General features: G+C 39.3%; 1 protein-coding gene across 2 annotated transcripts in view; it reads right to left on the bottom strand.

Annotated features, from left to right (window-relative positions):
- The window catches only part of Gigyf2 (GRB10 interacting GYF protein 2), a 115,860-nt gene that overhangs the window by 16,085 nt on the left and 85,825 nt on the right, over window positions 1–13,950 (bottom strand). For both annotated transcript variants that reach the window (XM_051190725.1, XM_051190726.1), the window contains exons 16-21: window positions 13,738–13,845; window positions 12,454–12,554; window positions 10,257–10,357; window positions 8,230–8,391; window positions 4,795–4,953; window positions 239–475 (exon numbers count right to left, since the gene is read on the bottom strand). In XM_051190725.1, coding sequence (XP_051046682.1) covers window positions 239–475; window positions 4,795–4,953; window positions 8,230–8,391; window positions 10,257–10,357; window positions 12,454–12,554; window positions 13,738–13,845 — 868 coding nt within the window. The remainder of the gene's footprint in view (window positions 1–238; window positions 476–4,794; window positions 4,954–8,229; window positions 8,392–10,256; window positions 10,358–12,453; window positions 12,555–13,737; window positions 13,846–13,950) is intronic.

Below are 13,950 nucleotides of genomic sequence, written 5' to 3'. Positions count from 1 at the left end.
AGCACTCTTTTCTCTTTGATTTCCTGTCAGCAGTGCTGAAATGGTAAACAGGAGGCACTTCAACTGCCATGGACCCTTCTCAAAAGGACCTCACAGACTACTCATTTGTGCCTGTGTCACTGTGTGTCCCATCCTTATCAGGTGTGTGCCTTTCATTTAAACAATTAACACACACACACACTCTCTCTCTCTACCAAAATACTCAACACAAGTAGAGCCTTTCATGCCTAGGATATACCTTCATCTGTGCAAGCTGCTGCTGCTGCTGCTGCTGCTGCAGCCTTCGGAGGGCCTCTTGCTGCTGCTGCCTCTGGCGCATCAGGTCCTTCTGTCGCTGCAACTCCAGCTCCTTCCGTTTTCTTTCTTCTTCCTCGTGCCGAAGTCTGGCTGCCTCCTCTTCCATGCGCAGCCGGTTCTCCTCCAGTCGACGCTGTGCTTCCTCCTCTTCCCGGGCCCATTTGGCAGCCTCCTCTTCCTTTCCAGAAGGAAAATATTAAAGAGGAAAAAAGTTTTATTAATTGTAGAAGAGATAATCCATATTGCTTTTAAAAGGCTTCAATCATGATAATATATAGAAATGATAAAACAAAACCCCTGCTTAGGATGACATCAGGGAGATGTAGGTTTTACAGGGTCACAAAGGTCTGTGGTTAAAGTGCTGATCTCAAAAGTAGCTTATCACCTACTACAACAATGTCCCTTGGAAATGTCATTCAGTACTAAAGGCTGAGCAAGCTTTCCAGGGTGCTTCAAAAGAAGCCACTGAGACCTGGCAAGAACAATAGTTAAAACGTGTCTCAGCCAGGCCTGGAACCAAAGTGGCTCCTCAAAATCACTGAATCCCACTGTATGACCCATATGACCCAGGGTCTTTTCAAAACATCTCTCCACAACTAATTCTTTAGCTTCTACCACTTTCCCCCTTACCCGTATTCCTTTTCTTTCAGCACACTGTGTCCTCTGGTTCACGTGCCTCAGTGCTCATGTGCCCTCACCTTTGCAGTGTTGGTTTGCTATGCCTGCAATGCTCTGCCTTCTACAGATAGCACAGTGTCCTAAGCTGAGGCTGGCTGTGAGCCTCTGGGAAGTGGGTTTCTTCTCTATCCTTTTTTTCAAAAACTCCTCATTCACACTAACATGTCACCCCTCTGCAAGAAGGACATGTTCCTAAGTCTGCTATAAATAAAACCTATTTCAATCTAACAAGCAACCATTTCTTTCAGCCATCTTTCTTGCAAATAAAACTGCCTGCCACCTCAAAGACTTAAAAATGCTACTTTTTGCTTTAAAGCTTCCAAATGTAAGTAGAAACAGTCATGATTTAGGCTAAGGAGACATCTGCTTGGAGAATTCTATGAAAGACAACCTTCCTAGAGAATCAGTCCGTTAGTGGACAGAAACTGTGCGAGAGTGTTACACCCAAAAGTCACAACCTGAAGTAAAGAATATAAAACCAGAAATCAACCCACCAAGAATACAGACAAGTATGCAAATGATCTGGATCCTGAGCAACACTGAGTGCTAAATGCCCATGGACTTAAAAAGTCAGAAATCTTCAGCATGTGAGCTCAGTATGCCAGGTATTGTATGAGCCACATTCTGTGTTTGTGATTTAAAGTATACTAACTCTGGCCTTTACTTCATCACCCAGATTCTGTGAGCTGCTGAAGATCAAACCATTTCCTAAAGTTCTCTATGAACATATGCTGGGTATAGTGGCAAACACCTGTAATATCAGGACTTGGAAGGTGGAGTCAAATAGCTTGCAAGTTCCAGAACTTGCAGGGTGCTAGATACCTCGTCTCAAAAACCTCACCCCCCCCCCCAACCAACCCTGAAAAGGGGGAGGGGAAAAAAAAAAGCTTACACTGCATTAGACTGCATTAGAAATGGCAGGGTTAACCAGCGGCAAGCACTAATATACAAGCTGCCCCCCCAAAAAAACACTTTTGGCTTCTAAAAGAGTTTTAATTTAGAACTAGCACTGCTCAAGCCAAGTAATCAAGGTTTTAGCAATTATAAACCATGTTAATATAGTACCCTTGATACAATGTAATGAAAATAACCCCTTTAGGTCTGGGATTGTAGCTCAGTGGTAGAGGATTTGCTTAGTATTCTCAAGGTCCTAGGTTCAATCCCAGCACTGAAGAAAACAACACAACACTTTGTCTCTATGATCTTTCTGCACAACATCTAAAACCTCACTTTGTTCATAAGAAAGTTTCAAGTGAATTCAGTAGAGGGATAGCTTATAAAACTGGAAAGTATTTCTTAAAATCATCAAGGTCATCAACAATAAAGTAGTGGTGTACTACTTAGCAAGACTGAGCTAGGTTCAATACTCAAAGGCACATTACACAACAATTGTCAGTATAGCAAGACATGCAAAAGGGTGCCATTTACGGAATGGCACCCACGGTGGTGGCAACCAACAGCTGTCTAAATGGATGTAATGCCCACTCAACAGGGTGAAAATAATGTCTGGTATTAGAAAATCATCCAGGGACTATGTTCTCTGAACATAAGGAAAAGTTTAAAACTATCTAACTCCAGGAAGCCAAGATGGCTTGGCAGGTAAAAAGCACCAGCCATGCAAGGCTGGCAGCCTGAGCTTGATATATGATGGAAAGAGAGAACCGACTCCTAAGGAAGTTGGCCTCTGACCTCCATATTTGTTTGGTGGTACACATGGTGCTTGCACTCACACCATAAGTACACCAAAAGCTTATACTATAGAGCCAGAAGGTAGAAAAAGACAATATGGGAAGTGGGGGAGAATGAGCTCTAGAGATGGGGAAAGTAGGACACAGATATTATGAAGGAAGAAAAAGTAGAGAAGGACTTAACTAGAGAGGCGGGAGGGAGGGTAATACAGGAGAGGGAAGAACATGTTTGAAAAAGCCACAAGGAAACAATAAATTGGCTAGATGACAGACAGACAGACAGACAGACAGACAGACAGACAGACAGACAGACAGAGGAATTACCAAACAGACAATCTAACAAAAATCCAAATTCCAGGCAAAGAACCCTTAAAAGCAATGTAAAGTACTGCCGTTATCCTTGGCTGCCTCTGAGAACTTGAAAGTGAGACCCTATTGCTAAAGACATGACACACAGGGATCAATCTGACCGCCCCCTACCCGATGACTAAGAATCAGGTGACATGTAGACTGTCATGTGAAAAAAGTAATCAGTAATCCTATCCAGCAGTAAAACCGTAATAAAACAAACCAAACCTGTAAACAGAACCGGCAAGCTAGGAAAGATATTCCCAATGGTGCAACTCCCATCTTGGGAGTGACCCACAGACGTCTAACTGGACTTAAGACCGATCAATGGGAGAACTCATGCCTGCTACTGTAAGCCTTGGGAAGAAGCTGTGGCTAGAGTGGTCAGACCCTAGTAGAGAACCCACTCCTGCCACTTCCCTAAATCATCATAACTTCCAACTGTATCCTTATATACAGGTAAGTACAGGTCTTACCCTTTATCAAAGCAATTTTTTTTTTTTTTTTTTTTTTTTTTGGCAGCAGATGGAGACTACTAAAGAGATCCACAGCTGTTCAAAATGCAGAGAATTATTGACTGTGAGATGCCCAGCTCCAAGAGGGTTATCTACAACACAACTTCTGCAACTAAGGCTCAGGGAACATCATGGAAGATCATAAGAGCCAAAGAATCAGGACAGCTGCTTTGAGATAGTGTCTTGAAGACATAGCACAGATGCTGTACCCATCAACAGTATGGTTGATTGACCACATCAATCAACATACCAACATAAAGAAAAATTTCAGTTTCATCTCTATATGAAGAGCTATAGGCAGTCAGTCAATGGCTACCAAGGGAGGGAGAATCAGTTTTCTCCAGGGACATCTCTCCCCCACCATAGATTGCCCAATTCTAGGTGGTCAACCCTAAATAAATTTATCTACGGACCACAGGTAACCTCAAGAGGTTATGTCTGTGTGTGTACACATATATATGTAGCTGTAGAACAAGAGGTCATGAATTCAAGAGGGCTGTATAGGGAAAAGGAAGGAGTTGGAGGGGAAACTGGTAGGGGTGGAAATAATGTACATAGAGTATACTCATATATGAAATTCTCAAAAAATTACAAAATTCTAAAAATTTTAAAAAGATACCTCTAAGGACAAAGGAAATAGGCAAGCCACAGTCTAAGGGGAACAAACATGTAAAACATTTATTTAACAAATGTTTTCAGAATATAAAGTTTACATACACATTTAAGAAAGCTAAAACTTTAAATAAGTGGGGAAAACCTAAACACTACCAAAAATTAAAATAAGCATTTTAAAGCATGTTACCAAAAAATAAAAAAGGAATATTGAGAAAGCTCAGAAATCCATGCTAATATAGATTTTATTTATTTGTTTGTTTGTCTGTTTGTTTTAGTGGTGGTGCATGCCTTTAATCTTAGCACTTAGAAAGCAGAGGTGGGCAGATCTCTGTTAGATCAGAGGTAGTCTAATCTACATAGTGAGTTCCAGGACACAGAATGCTACATAGTGAAACCCCATCTCAAAAATAAGAAATGAATCTTAAAATTCCCACATCTTTTGTGCTTTTACCATAGAGATGAAGAAAATGAGAAAGATTTTTTTCCCCTCAGAAAACAAGTTTTCATTTGAAGAGGTAAAGAATACAGACTGAAGTAAGAAGCCTCAGAGCACTCAGCTTTCTCTTGTTAACTGTCATCAAGCTGAGAATCTTCAGAGAAGCTGCTTCCCATTCCTTCAAAACCAATCAGCACAGTTAATAATATCTGGCTACCTGCTTGCGTAGCAATTCTTCCTGCTTCCGCCTTTCTTCCTCCTCTCTCCTCCTTTCCTCCAATCTTCTAAGAGCTTCTTCTTGCTGCTGCCTTTCCTCCTCTTCTCGCTGTCGCCTTAGTGCAATCTCTTGCTCCCGCTGGCGCCGAAGAGCCTCCTCCTAAAGAGAACAGCAGAGTACACAGAGTGTGTGTGAAACTCTGGCTTGTCAATATTCAAAGAGGAATAGGTGATGAGCTACTAAGTCTCTGTAAGTACAAAACAGGATCTGGAGTGTACAGTACTATGTAAGTTGAAAAGGCAGGTATGATAAAGAAACAAGCCAGGCAGTGGTAATCCCAGCACTCAGGAGGCAGAGACAGGCAGATCTCTGAGTTTGAGGCCAGCCTGGTCTACATTATGAGTTCCAAGGCTACATAAAGAAACCCTGTCTTGGGGGAGTGGGGAATTCAAATAAATAAGTAGATAGATGGATGGGGGGTGGGGGGAGGGAAGGAAGGAAGGACACAAAGATCAAAGCTGAACACGGTGGTGTAGGCCTTGAATCCCAGAGGCAGAAGGATCTCTATAGTTCCAAGGGCAGCCTGATCAATGTGGGGAGACCCTGTTTCCAAAAGAAGTAAAATGAACAAAAACCCTACTAGTACACTACAAAACAGTAAGAAGTCTATCCTTGCTAGGATACAAGTCACAAGTTTACTATTGATCGTAAACAGGCTACTAGAATGTAGGTGTTACTTTCTCTGTTGGTACTTTTTAGCTCTTATTGTTGTATTTGTAAAAATACAAAGAATAAAGAGGCCAAATCTACATAGATACCAAAACCTAGTGAAGAAAAGCCATGGCATCACAGAGCATTTTCTGAAAGATAAAAATCTCACCAATAAGTGTACAGAATCATGTAGGGAACACTAAGTGCTGCAGAATTTAATGTGTTGCTTTTTTAACCCACCCCAACCCTTACCCCACCCAAGATAGGGTTTCTCTGTGTAAAGTAGGCTGTCTTCAAACTCAGGGATCTGTCTGCCTCTGCCTCTCGTGTGCTGGGATTAAAGGCATATGCTACTACTGCCTGGTTTCTTTTTTAATCTTTAAAAAATTTATTATGTGTGTACTATATTTACATCACCCCCCATGTATCACTCCCTCTCAAATTCATAATCTCCTTTTTAAAAAGACTTATTATTTTTAAGTGTATGGGTATTTTCTCTGCATGTATGTATGTATGTGTGTATGTATGTATGTCTGTGTGTGTAAAGTGTGCTTGATGACTACAGAGGGAAAAAATGGCATTGAATGCCTTGGAATCCTGGTTCTCAACCTATGGGTTGCAACCCCTTTGGGGGATCACATATCAGATATCTAAAATAAGATTCATAACAGTAGCAAAATTATAGTTATGAAATGGTTGGGGATCACCACAACATGAAGAACTGCATTAAAGGGTCACAGCATAAGGAAGGTTTAAGAACCACTGCCATAGAACTTGAATTGTAGATGGTTATGAGCCATCATGTGGTTGCTTTAACTGTTGGGTTATGTTTCCAGCCCTTTTTTCTGTTATCTTACACTGATACATAGAGTAATTCTATGAAATCTGCTTTTATCTCATCATGGATCCTTCTGTTATTCACAGAGAACATCTTAGAACAGGTAAATACAAACTTGTGACTGAAGGCTACATTTTGGGTCACCAGAGGGAAGTCTTCCATTGGAGTTTATATATATAAAAAAAAAAAAAAAAAAAAAAAAAAAAATCCACCAGAAAAACAGACCAAGCAAGTTAAGAACAACATGAAAAACTAGTAAGCCTTACTGGTTAAAAATAAAGGCTTTGCAAAGGCTTTCAGACAACCTAAGAAACTGAACCACTGGGAGTAAGTCTCATATCCAACAATAGTTGGCTAGAGTTGGCTAGCTAAATTATAAATTTGGAAAGCAAAATTTCATAGTAAATTTGATGTCGATTTATAAATATAAGTAATATTTGGCATGGAATGATGACATCATTTATTAATGTTAAAAGTTAGGTTGTAAAACACTAAATACAGATGACATTTCTTAAGATAATCAAATGATTGGGTTTTTTGTTGTTGTTGTTATCTACGAGTAGTTAATCAAAGATTGACAATATCTGAGAAACAAAATCTATACTGGGTCATTGTTCCCTAATAGGAAAGCATAACTCCCATGGCAGTTACACTGTGAAGATAAGTAATCTAGAAAAGAGGTACTCAGGGGGTAATCCATCTTGTACCCACATAGCTCTGCATTAGTGGCTCTAGCACCTGTGGTCCCCCAACCAAACCCCTGAAGGTACATCTAGGGATAACTACATAGTTCTATGCATAGAGGCTTTCTCCTCCCTGCTTTTGAAATCACCAACAGAGAGCTGAAAGGTTTATGCAAATGGATTGGAGGGCTGGGGTCTTAATATTTTTTCAAAATATATCTGAATGACTGAACATACAGAAAGATATTCAATATCACTATCACTTGGGAAATGTAAATCAAAACCCTAATGAGATACTTTATTATCTACCAAAAATATCACTGCAAATAACAAACGAACAGAAATAAAAGGTGTTGGGAAAGGCAAAAAGATACTCAAAACCTTATGCATTGCAAGTGGGCACATGAAAAATTTTGTAACAGAATTCATGTATGATGTGACAAATATACTTCTGGTATATATGCAGAGTTGAAAGTAATGGCTCAATTATCTATACACTCGTGTTTATAGCAATATTATCCAAAGATCCATGTAAAGGTAAATCAAAATGTGTTATCTACATATAACAGACATTTAGTTAATATTGAGGAAAAAAATTCTGACCACATACTATTTAGGTCAGTCCACATGACTACATGAGGTACCCAAAGTAGTCAAAATAATAGAGACAGAAAGAAGAATGTAGATACCAAAGAGAAAAGACATGAGATTCATTGTTTCATGTTCAATTTTGGAAGATGAGGCTATCCTGCAACAGGATAGTGGTAAGACATCACAACAGTAAAAACATGTAAGATACCATGGCCAGCACACTTAAAATTTTATGTGTGTTATCACAGGGTTTTGGTTTTCTTTTTTTTTTTTTTGAAAACACATTTATTTTAAAAAACAAAACATTAATGCTGTCCACCAAAATATCTTCATGTTTTTACCAATAAGGCCAGAATGTCTGAAATCTAACTAGGTTATGAGTAAATTATGAACAGTCAAAAAAGACTGAATATTGGGAACACTGGTAAAAAAAAAAAAAAAAAGCAAAAAACAAAAACAAAAACAAAAACAAGTTCTTTTTAAGGTGGGCGAGTTTCCTAATCCTGCTAGTATAGCCTTCCCCATTCCTCTTGATGTGGAAGGGAGCACATCACCAAAGGCTCTCATCAAGGACCTAAATTTCTCTTATGTGCAGAGCTCCCAGAGACATACCTGCTTCCTTCTAGCCAGCTCCTCTTCTTCCCGTCTTTTTCTTTCTTCCTCCTGCTGCCTCCGAAGGAGTTCCTCCTGTTGTCTCCGGAGTTCTTCTTGCCTCTTTCGCTCCTCCTCTTCCCTTTTTGCCCTCATTTCTGCCTCTCTTCTCTCCTGCTCTAGCTGGATGATGGAGAATTTCCATTGATTTGACAGCAAGCATAGGGGTACACCAAAGCATTCAGTAATTTCAGAGGTGAGAGGTGCAGACGCTGCCATTCACTTAGCAGTAGCCTGCTCTGCTACAATGGGTAGATAAAACCCTAGAAGAACTCTAAGCTCCAACATGGAATAGTAATAATCACTTTTCAGCTCTTCTAAACTACATGCATGTTCTTCCTGCTTTGGCCATCTCTTCCCTCAACATGACATTACTTCACATCTCTAAGATGTGGGACAATACAAAGTGGCCTACATGAGAGTAATATCAGAAGTGTCCTGAAGTGTATGTATGGCATTTCTTTACTAATCTCTACAGAACACTTGTGACTGGGATCTAACAAGTGTGACTACAAGGTTTCAACAACGACCAGCATGGATGCTAGGAATGAACACAGGGCTCACTAATCTCCCCGCTGTCAACTACACTTCATGCCTTCTCTTTTCTCACCTATATCCCACCCCAAAGTCTGTCTCTATCTGCATTCCTCAGATGGAAGCCTAGTCAGTAAAGGAGGCTGGAGCTGGGGGAAGCCAGGCTTATCTGGCAACATTTCTTGCCATGAAAATAACTCTATCATGAAATGTTCAAGGCACTCATCAAGGCACTCATGATGGCCCTGATCATCTAGTTCCTCAGACTGTACTCTGGCTCCAAGTCAAATGAAATGTTGTAACTATTTCCTGATTCTTGAATGTTCTCAAGTCCATCTAGCCATGACTATTTCCTTTAACAGTAATTTAATTTTCGGATCTGAAAAACTATGCTGAAGCATGACTTGGGAAGAGGCAGTAAAGTTTGAGGTCAACTAGAGTAATGTCTAAGACAGTCAGGGTTACAACAGCAAGATCATATCACAAACAAAACCAAACTCCTCCTAAATTTGAAGTGCAGAGTAATTTAGGAATTGCTGACTATTAAAAGTGTCACCACCTCTCTAAGCTGGGTAGTAGCCCATCTACTCCTGACCACTCTTGTAAGTGTAACTGCCACTTGTCTGCCATCTCCCTACCCAATAGAGGACTGGTAAACTACTTTAAAGACCTTATTTATTCTTACCTACAAGTTCCCAGCAAAAAAAAGCACTGAGGAACCAGAAGATACTAAACTTGAGAACTGTAAAGAACTACACTCTCTCAATCATTTATGGAGACAGCTCTCACCATGGACCTTTCCACAGTCTGGGTTCTATAAAGAGACCATTACCCCTTGGGATATTAGCTACAGTAAATGTGACTCTTGTTGGGTACACTAATCAAGAAATCATTAGAATCATACCATGCTCTGGTATATACATAATCTTTTGACAAATTCTAAACAAACTTCAAGACTGTTTGCTTATCTAGCATCTAATGGTCATGTTGAGCATTTCAGTCTCATGCCTGATGACGCTCGAAATGACTACAAAGAGCCAGTGTAGGAATGCAAGCCACAGATCAACAGTCTAATTAACAATGTAGCAGATGCTTTCTAACAGTGTTCATGACAAATAATCACACCATGAACAATGAAAGTATTATATTATATATATATACATACATATACATATATATAATAATACTTTCATTGTTCATATATATATGACCATGATCATTACTAAGTAAATTAATTCTAACCAATTTTAATTGAGATCTTTACTTTTTCTGGAAGATGGCACAAATAGAGGAATACAAATGTACTTATCCCAGCTAAGTAGAGGTAAACTATAAAGAAAGTAGGGAGAGAGAGAGAGAGAGAGAGAGAGAGAGAGAGAGAGAGAGAGAGAGAGAGAAGTATTGTATCCTATAGCTGGAAGGTTGTAAAAGTTGTGAAGAATTAAGTTCCAGACCTTTGCAGCTTTGGCCTTCTCTAGCTGCTGAAGCTGTTCCAAGGAAGGACCTGGTGTTGTGGTGTCCAGGGGAAGATCCCATACACTACCACCTTCCCAAACTGTAAGACAAAGACAAAACTGAGAAAGGTCCAAGAGTGTAGTGTAGTCACACATAAGTACAGGCCTAACAAAGAGATGCTTCCCTGAACCCAAGTGTGCTCCATCATGACTGTTCTGTCTTTGGGAGGAATGTGCAGGATTATCTTGCTATACAGTCCAAAACCAGCCTTGAATTGTGAGTTCTTCCTGCCTCAGCCTGCCAAATGCTGAGATTAAAAGTTAAGTGCCACCAATGTGCCTGGCTGTTTTGCTTTAAAAGAAGCCAAGCCAGCAGGTTTTCATCAACACTCTTCAATACATTATGAAGGTATGGTAGTATGAGACATTTACTAGGAATCAACTTCATTCTTGTAATGTTCCATACGGGTGCCTGATATGTCCCCATCTTTACAGATGAACTAATTTTAAAAATTTGAAAGGAACATGGCAAGAATTTGACAACACGGTAATTCCAATTCCAGTGATTCCAAATTCCACAGGAGAGATTTGTAGTAGTCATAAAATCTCTTATTGCATGCCACGTAGAGAACCAGGTGGCTATACACTATGTATTAAATGTTACTCAGCTATTCATCTTGTGGTTATAATGTAAGTAACATCTTTCTGGAGAGAGACTGGGCAGCTCTTAGAAATTATGTTTGATCTTGGCTTGGAACCCCTCATATTTACTTCTACATCTGGCAAACAAAGCACAGGGCCAGATATAGAAGTAAATGTAAGGTGTTCCATGCCAAGCATGGTGATACATTTCTATAATACCAGCTCTCATGACGATTCTAAGATCAAGGCCAGCTGTGGATACATACTAAATCAAGGTCACATGAAACCATGTTTCAAAAATTAAACACAGCAAAATAAAGGATAAAGGCTCTGCGTCTATTATTTTATTGTTAAGTTTGCTGAAATTAATTCTTTATTTTCCTTTTTGTGGTACTAGAGATTTAATAGTGTAGCAAATGCTAGACAGGTATTTTACCACTGAACATACAATCCCACATTATTTTTCTGCATACCTATTACCATATATCTGTGCAAACTAAATACTATGTGTATAAAACCAATGGAGTATTTAAAAAGACTTGATTGCATGTAAACTGTTTGAGATACTTAGAAGCTACAAAACACTGAAGACTATCTTAAAATCCTAAGTATAAATAAATACTAAAAAAGAATAATGTGGGCTGGCAACATGACTGTTGCCATCAAGCCTGATGACGAACAAGAGTTTGACCCCTAGGGTTCACAAGGTAGTAGAAAAGCAACTGGCACAAGTTGTCCTCCCCTCCATGAGTGTACTGTGGCACCTTTGCCCACATACACACACAACACACAAGCATACACATGTAAACAAAACAGATAAATAAATAATTTTAAAAGAATAGTGTATACACAGTCGGAAAGTTCTGTTTTAATCTCTTTTGTGGGAAGGTTTCAGAAGGAAGACACTAGGAGGCTGCCATACTCTGTAGGGTCGATTCTAGAACTATCATTTGATGGCTCACCAACTCCAAAAAAAAAAAAAAAAAAAAAAACTGTGAAAGTTTTTAAGTTAAGAATTTAACAGCGAACTTCTCTCTCCTATAAGGACTACTGGTTAGTAAATGAGCTTACTCCACCAATTTCCAAGATTTTAAAAATCCCAACTCCCAAATTTTCTAATTTGACACACAAAATATCAAAGTGAAGGTGTTCATTTAAAGTGGATATTTCTTATGCTAAAATTCAGCAGCACCTGTAAGGTTAGTATTGTTCATCTTAAACTGCTAAGGAGAGAACATCATTACTTTATTTCCACACACAAACTCCCATACACACTCCAGCAAAGACATCAAAAACAAAATATTTTTCAAGGCTGGAGATTTGGAAAAGTGGCACAGCCTTTGCCTGACACAGAAAGGTCTGGAGACTACTGAAGCACCACAAAACAAAATAAACTAAACAAAACAACCTACATTGGTTAGAGAAACAAAGACAGAATTTGACTCATACAATTCAATTTACACACTCAACATTTCCTACAAAGGATCAATATATCTACATTACTATTACATTCTAAATCCATTAAGTTACACTATAAGCAAAGCTAAATTTTTACCTGCGGGCTGTGAGGCTGCTGGCTGAAGCTCCCAGATAGAGCCAGTATCTGGCACTGACACAGACCTAGTTACTGAGGGAATGATGTTCTGATCAGATACTCTGCAAAAGGGAAATAAAAAGTGAATGTGTTCCTGTCAGTTGGAAAACAAGATAAAGAGGGATTTCTAGATTATTAGTAGGTTTCTGGGTTATCTGTATAGAAAATGGCATCATTTTGTTGTTTTATTTTTTTGAAATAGTGTCCTTTATGTAGCCCTGGCTGACCTATAACTCACTCTACAGACCAGGCTGGCCTCAAATTCAGAGATCTATCTGCTTCTGTTTTGCTAGTATTAGGCTCTGTTTTAATATGATGAAAGCTGAGTGTGGTGGTGCATGCCTTGAATCCTAGCTCTTGCAAGATAAGTACATCTCTGAGTTAGCCTGATCTACATAGTGAGACCTTTGTCTTAAAACAGTAACACTACCCAATAACTGCATTTCACATGTCTCTATGGTCTTCTATACATTAGATTAATCAAGCCTTCAGTTTCAAGGGTAACTGCTTACCTTTAAAACATGAGACCAAGCCAGGCATGATGGAACATGCACTTGGGAAGCAGAGGCAGGCAGACCTCTGAGTTTGAGGCCAGCCTGGTCTACAGAAAAAGTTCCAGAACAGCCAGGGCTACATAGAGACCATGTCTTGAAAAAACAATAAATAAAAAAGTAAAAAATAGACCCAACTGTTAACTTGTTTGCCTCACAGGATGGGCTATGGCTCACATGAGAAGAGTGAAGTATTTTGAGACAGACAGTGCAACTTTGGATACAACTTCAGGAGCTGAGACGAACTTTCTGAATGAAAGTCTGAAGTAGAAGGAATTGAAGAATGTCTTCATAATTGTTTTTTCCATAGACTTGCCTTACCAATTTTTTTTTTCAAATATCATGGGTGAAACTAAAATTAAAATCTCGGGCTTTGATATGATCTTTCGTTTAGTGTTCCAAGTGTTATCATCACTCTTAGATTATTATTCAAAAAATTGTATACTCTATATGTAAATGCTTTTTACATATGTAAACCCCCCCTAACTAAATGATTTCCAAGTCACACTATTATTACATAGACTATGAAGACAAGTTTTATGGGAATATTCTGGTGCGGAAACACATATCAACATTTCTTTATTCTCCTTAATACACACACATACAAATGGGGGGGGGGGGTGTGGTGTGTTGAGGGAGGGAGGGAGAGAGGGAGAGAGAGAGAGAGCATGTGACAAATGGGGTGACCACCAACCTCATCTTGAGAGCTTGGAACTGCTGGAGGAGAAGAGCCAATTGCTGCTGCTGCTGAGACGACAAAGCTGCTTTCTGCTGCTGAGTCAAGACCTGTGCGTATTGTTGTCTTTAAAAGTTTAAAAAAAAAAAAAAAAAAGTATGACCTAACTACTCCTATGTAGTTCACATGATTCAAAGACTGAAACAAAATGCAACTCATCTCCTCCCCAAA

Source organism: Phodopus roborovskii, unplaced genomic scaffold (assembly GCF_943737965.1).
Source record: "Phodopus roborovskii unplaced genomic scaffold, PHOROB, whole genome shotgun sequence".
Taxonomy (NCBI): domain Eukaryota; kingdom Metazoa; phylum Chordata; class Mammalia; order Rodentia; family Cricetidae; genus Phodopus; species Phodopus roborovskii.
The sequence above is the reverse complement of the archived record's forward strand: the minus strand, read 5'-3'. Positions and strand labels throughout refer to the sequence as shown.